The 7,744-nt window shown below is 43.5% G+C and overlaps 1 protein-coding gene across 4 annotated transcripts; it reads left to right on the top strand.

Moving 5' to 3' along the window:
• The first annotated feature begins 364 nt into the window (after positions 1-364).
• Positions 365-7,543, top strand: tagln (transgelin). Of its 4 annotated transcripts, none has more exons than XM_008298464.1 (5): positions 365-490; positions 5,789-5,980; positions 6,095-6,266; positions 6,376-6,478; positions 6,747-7,543. In XM_008298464.1, the coding sequence occupies exons 2-5, from the start codon at positions 5,801-5,803 to the stop codon at positions 6,883-6,885; spliced, it is 594 nt and encodes a 197-aa protein (XP_008296686.1). In that variant the 5' UTR covers positions 365-490; positions 5,789-5,800; the 3' UTR covers positions 6,886-7,543. The 4 variants fall into 4 exon arrangements, with proteins under 4 accessions (XP_008296686.1, XP_008296684.1, XP_008296682.1 ...); XM_008298462.1 differs by having other exon boundaries at positions 420-490; positions 5,792-5,980; XM_008298460.1 differs by lacking the exon at positions 365-490 and adding an exon at positions 4,944-4,961.
• The last annotated feature ends 201 nt before the right edge of the window (positions 7,544-7,744 follow it).

Genomic DNA, 7,744 nt, shown 5'->3' with positions numbered 1-7,744 from the left:
CCTCTCCTCTCCTCTCCTCTCCTCTCCTCTCCTCTCCCCCTCTCCCTCACCATCCTGCAGCCACTTCGAGCGAGGAGGGATGTGGTGAAAGTATTCGGAGAATTCTCGCTGACCAAACCGACGCTGCCTGGCTGCTGCACATAGAGCAGCTCTACCCAAATAAGGCTGGACGGTTAAACTAGACGTGAGGGGAAGAGAGGCAGCAGACAGGGAGAGGGAGCTGCTGAAAGGCCATGCCCTTTTAAGGATGAAGTTTCCTTTTTTTCCTTCCCCTTTCTCCCTGCTATTTCTGCCCCACCCTCCTTTCCTCTCTCTCTCTCTCTGTGTCGCTCTCTCAGTAGACTAGTGAAGTCATCCTGCCTCATCTGCTCCTTTTAAGCCGGCATTTTTGGGAGGGAGGTCCCTGCGAATCATATACAAACACTCAGTCAACCATCCTCACTCGCCCCTCACGCTGCACCAGCAGAGAACTCACCTACTCCTTCACACAGTGAGTATGCTTTACTTTTATCGGTTTCCATGTAGGATAAAGTTCCCGAAAACTGCACTCGGGAGAGCAAGTAGGGAGAAGTTTGTGAATGATGACGTCAGTTTTGAGGCCTTCCTTCTGACCAAAGATAACACACAACTTCTGTCTCTTATGTTTAACTAGAAGGTGACGAATTTGCAGATTTTGTTCATTTCAGATTAAGAACAAAGAGGTATCTGTTTGCTTATATTATATGATTATCAAACCATCTGTTCGACCTGCTGTGCGTACCTGAGGATGATCATCAGTCAAACACTGATGCTTTCCTCACTGATGTCGTCTTGGTTCGTCGTTTTTATACATTAACTACTTTAGTCTTTTTCCAGATAGACTCACATGATTCAGATGGTACTTGAGGGTTAACACGTTTTCCATGTGAAGCGAGCAGAGCAGAGGCGGAGAGGGGAGCCAGACAGCGCTGCATATCTCTGTCAGATACCTGCATACTTTCATTTGCGCAAACAAATGATCCACTGCCATACATGGACTCTGGAGGCATGTGAGCAGTGGTGGAAGAAGACCTCAGACTGTTTACTTAAGTAAAAGCCTCATTACATCAACAGGTTGTACATAGAAAATCCTACAAAAGCAAAAGTACATAAGTATTACCAGAAACATTCAGGTAAAAGTACTGGTTTGGACTTTTTAAATGATGTTTTATTAAATATGACATCACTGAATTATCATCAGTGTGTCAGCAGCACGTTAATGTCGTAGCTGCTGCAGGTGGAGCTGGTTGAACTACTTTATAAGATTAATGAGAGAGGAAAGAAGAAAAGCATTCTTCAGTTTTTCTCTGCTCTTTGATGTTTGCTGAGATATTCGATCGTGGACATGAAACCACGGGAGGAGTTCAGAGGAAAAAATTTGTTGGAGCTGTCAGTAACATATAACTGATGGTTTCTTGTAAGACACCAAAAGCCAAAAAAGTCGGAAACCACTGGTTTCATCCTAAACTACAGGCTGTATTGTAAAAGAAAGTTATAGTATTCATTGTGTAAAAGTCACTAAAACTGTCAGATTATTGTAGAGAAGCAGAAAGTAGAAAGTAACAAAACATGGAAATACTCTCGTACAAGCACATACTAGCTACTTTCCAGCTCTGCTCAAAAGGCCACAGATGTATGGTACAGACTGGCGTTCTGCACAGCCAAACTTTCCATCTGTCTTCATGAACATATTGGAAGCTGCTTCCTGAAGTCCGACAGCGCTCTGCAATGTCTGCAATGTTTGGACTAAAGATAACTGGCAGGTCATTAAAGACCCGGCCATTCCAGTAAAACCCGGCCAGCAGTAGCAGAGGGGAGGTCCAGCGGGTCGTCTCTGAACAAGAGCAACAGGAGCAGATAACACAATCTGCACTGACAATCCTGTGGCAGCTCATAAACACAGCAGAGACCAGCCCGTTTATAGGGCCAGCGAATAACCACATCTGCGTAGCAGCACAGGGGCTCTGAGTTGAGTCGGACGGCGCTATCTACACGTCAGAGTCAGGACGAATACATCAGCTCAGACACACAGCAGTTATACAGTTTGTCAGAATAAGCAGAACCATGAAGGGCCTTGGCAGCAATTTCAGAAACTCCTTTCTGAGCTCGTAAAAGTCTGGCTGCTCTGAGCGAGGCAGCAGTTTTCTGTGCAGCTGGCATGAACCAGAGCAGCAGAGCTTCCTTCAGCCAGATGAGTCAACTGACCCCGTCCACCGAATTAGAAACCTCACCGAGCCAAGCTCCGGCTGCTTTACACTCAAAACTCCTTCTAAGAAATAAAGCTATTACAGTGATTAATATTTGCACAAGTCCACATACAGTGTATTACATGGTGGTTAGCTGGTTAACTGTAGAGGAGTGGAGGCTGCATGACGCCACGTCCCTTCAGGCTGCCACAGTAGCCACAGCCCTCACACTGGTTTCCTGTTCTGGCATTAGGCAGATTTACCATGGTAATGGAGAAACAGAGCAGGACAAACACGAGCGAGCGAGATGGATGGATGGTGATGAAGTCATGTTTGTGGGATTCAGCGCTTTGGGACTTTTGAGAGGAGACATTTGAAGCTTTTTTAAACCTAAAAGCTGTGGTTTTAACCCATTTCTGCTTTTTTGGGGTGATTTTTTCATAATGCCTCGTTTCTTTTTCTTATTATATTCTTTTCACTTCATTTATTTTATGACTTTTGCTTTATAGCAGTACCACTAATGCCATATGTACAGCACCATTAGTAGTAATAGTTAGTAGACGTTATTTTGGTTACAGACACAGATGTTGCACTTAAAAAGGGTCATTCTGTTTATTTATTATAGTAATTGCAGTTGAGTAGCAGCGCCATCGACAGTAGCAGCAGCTTTTCTTAGTAACTGCAGCAGCAGTAATACCAGTAGTTTGCAGAAATACTAACACAGAATCAGCTGCTCGACAGACAGGTGTTGCTCAGAACCTTATGCAATTTGTAATCATGCTTATTTCATATTATAGGTGACATGAACTCTGCTCAGCATCCATACAGCACAGAAGCTTGTTTAGCAGTTAATCCTGAGTTTTTGGACCTTGTCCGGGTCCCAAGCATAACAGCAGGTCCCTGGGTGCACATAAATACCAGAAATAGAGAGCAGGCCCTAATGGACTTACTTCACCTCCGAAAATATTATGAGACGGTTGTCATGCAACACTCGTTTTCTCTTCTCTTCTCTTCTCTTCTCTTCTCTTCTCTTCTCTTCTCTTCTCTTCTCTTCTCTTCTCTAGAGTAGTTTACGAGGATACGAACTATAGAGGCGAATGGAAAAAAAAAAGAGACAAATTAACGGCATACCAGACAAACAGTGCTCTGTAATAATGATTATATAATGACGCATGTCAGTGAGTGTAACTCGGGGTATGAGTGTGTGTGTGTGTGTGTGTGTGTGTGTGTGTGTGTGTGTGTGTGTGTGCGCCAACCAGAGGGAAGAAGACAAAATATACCATCTGAACTTGTGGTCGCATGTAAGTGAGCGTGTTGCCCAGCATGTGTGTTTGGTTTCTTGTGGTCTGGAAAAGCACCACAGGGAATGCAAAGAATATTAAACGGGGTTGGTGGTAGCATGCTGTGGACACTCTGGGCGGGAGTCCATTAATGTCTTTGGCACGCTGACTGTAATACGCAGACATGCAGTGCATTTATTTGCAAAATACAAATGCTTTATTTAGCGATACCACAAGGCACAAAATACACGCTACAGTTAAGCATTAAAAATGTTCCTTAATTTATCCTAATTTAGAGGACATACTCCAGTGTGTAAAAGACAGAGAGCGTCTATGAACCATATTTCTACATTAACAATGGATCGTGTGAGTCAGTGCGATGTGAAAAGGGGTGATGAGCTCTATAGGCCCATTGTTCGATAACACAATACCGTCGACTCATTCTCTGGGGAACACGATGGAGCACATATTTTCCCCTGCAGTGAGTAGAGACCAATAACTGAGCTAAAAGGAGGCTTTTTGTTGCTGTTAAGTTCTTCATGTGGACACAAACATGACTCCAAATAAATGATTTTTTCTCACTATGTCCTGAATCTGTAAATAGACAACAAGATAACGAGTTTTACTTTATCTGGTCAGCATCGTTTAAATACCGCCTCCAGTAAAAATCTAATCTAATCATGAGGTATTCTATATGTAGGAGGACATCTCATCAGTGAAATAAACAGTCAGCACCACACACAGAAACCCAGATTCAGACTTCTAGGGTTTCATATGTAACTAATCCAGGGAACCAATCCTGTCAACTTGCAGCATGAGGCACTTGGTTTAATTTTTCTTCTTCAGTCTGTTTCTGGTATGAAAATGTGAGGCTGAAGTTCTCCAGTTCTTCTGCCATTGTATAGCACAGAGTAGTTTTTGGTTGTGAGTGAGCTGGTGTGCCTGAGCTGCACTAATCAGCAGCGGAGTGGGCGAGGACTTTATAAATCTGCACATCCTAGAGGTGTAGAGTTACATCTGGACCATTTTCAGACATGAAGGAATTATTTCCAAAGAAAAAGTGTCTAAAGATGTAAATTTGATGCACAGAATTGAGTTTCTAGGAGTTGTAATCAATGACCTGAAGAGACTTTAAGGACTTTTACACCCTCAAATCAGCTAAAAAGAAGACGAAGGAAATATCTGGTGGGGCTGACTTATATAAAACATAGAAACAGTATGTCAGTCGTGGCCCAATTTCATATCTGACCACTTAATCCATTTAAAACTACGACCAGTTGGATGAATCCAACAAGTGAAGACTGTATTATTTTTCATAAACAGAAATACTGTGTTTCCCCCGGCAACAGCAGCACTCATCCTGTGCCAGAAGTGAGTCTCCTCCGGTCGACTCCCGAGTTTAACCCTTAACATCTTAACTCTGAACCTCCTTAGGATCAGGAAGTTGACGTGACCTGACATCAAGATGGCAACAAAGGTTGGATGGTGCCGACAGCACTTTGATATGGGTTTTCGCACTTGGCTGTTGGCCCAAAGGCAATACAGATGCATAAAACTGAAAAAAGAAGTGCTAGCAGTGATGAGCGTGTGTGTTGACAGAGACCAGGAGTCACAGAGGAGAGAATGTGTGTGTGTGTTAAAAGAGAACTTGTGCAAAACTGAGCTGGCTGATGCAGAGCTCCCACTGTACACCACTTTGCCTCAGACCTCGGCGGGTCCTCACAGGGCTGAATGGTGTGCATTAGGAGACACAACGCTGTTAATGCTGCGGTTCTGGGGACGGTATTGAGACTGAACGCTGAGCATTTACGCTTATGTACACGCTTCTGACCTGCATGTCATTAATGTTGGTGCTGGTGTATTTTGTGTGCAGCATATATCCAATGAAGAAGAGTGTTTATATGTGTGATTATGAGTAAATATGCCTTTTAATATATGACAACTATACACGTTCATGCATAAACTGTAGGCTCCTTCTAAATCCTGCTAGAATGTGACCATGTTAGCTGTTGTTTATGTTCCTATTTCAGACTAAAAAAAACAGGACTAGTGAGATCCCAGTGTGCAGGAGAATCATCTATATAATGTTGTCATGAATATACACACTGATGGAAATGACAGCACCAGTGAAAACTGAACCTGCAGTCATCACATCGACTCTTTCTCCAAAGACAACAGACTTGAAGGTTTCATGTACAGACATGATCCTACTTTGTTTGACACCTGCTTCAGTCCTCTCAAACTCATTCCATTGCATCCCTTTTTGTCTGTATGGCCATCCACGTCTCCACCTATCTCATATAGCAGGGTGTCGGCATGGCAAACAAAGGTCCAACCTTCGGCATGAGCCGGCAGGTTCAGGATAAGATCGACAGCAAGTATGACTCTGACCTGGAGCAGATCCTGGTGGAGTGGATCAGCCGTCAGTGTGGCTCCGGCGTGGGAAGACCAGAGGCTGGCAAGTTGGGCTTCCAGGCCTGGCTGAAGGACGGATGTGTGAGTGACTGTTTTTATTAGGAGTTAAGCTTGCTGGTTTTTTTTCTCCTTCCTTCCTTTCTCTCATGCAGTCACCTTCTTTTGTGCTTCACTTTTTCCATCTCGTCTGTCCAGGTTCTAAGCGAACTTGTTAATAGTCTGTTTGCCGGAGAGAAACCTGTGAAGAAGATTCAGAGCTCGCCCATGGCCTTCAAGCAGATGGAGCAGATCTCCCAGTTCCTCAACGCTGCAGAGAAGTACGGCGTCACCAAGACTGACATGTTCCAGACTGTGGACCTCTGGGAAGGTCAGAGGAGTTTCATGGTCTTCATTCCTCTGTTGCTACAAACTTTTAATGCTAAAGTGTGATTGCTGCTACAGTATTAATAACCCAGACTGTGTTTGTGTTGGGACAGGTAAGGACCTAGCAGCAGTGCAGAGGACTCTGTCAGCTCTGGGCAGCTTGGCCGTCACCAAGGATGAAGGCACATACAATGGAGATCCTAACTGGTTCTTCAAGTGAGTTCCATGCAATAGCAGAGACCCTTGTCTGTGTAGATTCTCAGTCACATAGAGGTCATGTTGATCCTAGGAGATTCAGTAAAAAGCAACTGTACTTTTTGGTTCTTGAATGCATTTCACCTCTGATCCAAGAGGCTTCTTCGGTTCCTCAGAGGTCCAGTTTCTTTTGACTAAAGCCATGTTTATCAACTGACTCTAGCAAGAACAGGTGCACTGACACTGTCGTTCTCTACCTCTGTGTGACATTTTCTATGTTGTGTTGCAGGAAAGCTCAGGAGAACAAGCGCGAATTTAGCGACGAGCAGATAAAGGCGGGCAAAAATGTGATTGGCCTACAGATGGGGTCCAATAAAGGAGCCAGTCAGGAGGGCATGAGCTACGGAAGACCTCGACAGATCCTGTAAATCCAATGAGCCACCGAAACCTCTTTAGCTCCCCTTTTACCAAAACCTTTGATGGCCCGTACACCTTCTTAGAGCCTGTAAATGTCTAACTGGTCAAATACAACTCCCCTTTCTGCTTCAGAGTTTAGTGATTTTATAACAACTATCATCTTCCTCCGTAGTCTTGATACTTGCCTTGAACCCCTCATTTACATGCTTGCACTGGTGACCCTTGCAGAGCTCACCATGCTTTGTCTTCCAGCTGCAATTAGATCGAGTACAACTGAATGTTTGTAGTCTTAGGATGGAATAGTAACAATAAAAATAACCAACGTTTTGCCTAAAACCAAACCAAAATGACATGTTCCAAAAGTTGATGTATTCTTTCCTCGGCCAGCAGTTCTGACCAGATTCATCTCAGATGTCTGAATTATGACCTCTCTTTTATAGATTTTTAGAAATATTGGTTTTGGATTCTCACACAAATAATTATTTGTTTACATAATTTGCCAAAGAGACATTCTTTCCAAATTGACAAGCACGGCTGTGTCGTACCATTGCTCCTCGTTGTTACTGCTAAACATTGTTCAGTATCTACCACGTACCACGTTGCTACGCCTGCTGTATCAGCGCCAATATTTTTGTACATTGTCTTAATAAATAATGACTTTGAAATACATTCCTGACTTTGTGATTCATTTCACTTTTAGCAGTTTGGAAAAGGTGATATTTTTCGAGTGCAGCTTCACATTTTTATGCTCGTCTTAAAACCATGTTTACATGCAGGACCATAAGTGCACTGGATATCTGAAAAAGCCACAGTCTTCATTCATGCACTGGAAGTCGGCTAGTGGGGCAATAATTACCATATGTGGATGTA

The sequence above is a fragment of the Stegastes partitus genome, unplaced genomic scaffold (genome assembly GCF_000690725.1).
Source record: "Stegastes partitus isolate 25-593 unplaced genomic scaffold, Stegastes_partitus-1.0.2 Scaffold1319, whole genome shotgun sequence".
NCBI lineage: Eukaryota > Metazoa > Chordata > Actinopteri > Pomacentridae > Stegastes > Stegastes partitus.
The sequence above is the reverse complement of the archived record's forward strand: the minus strand, read 5'-3'. Positions and strand labels throughout refer to the sequence as shown.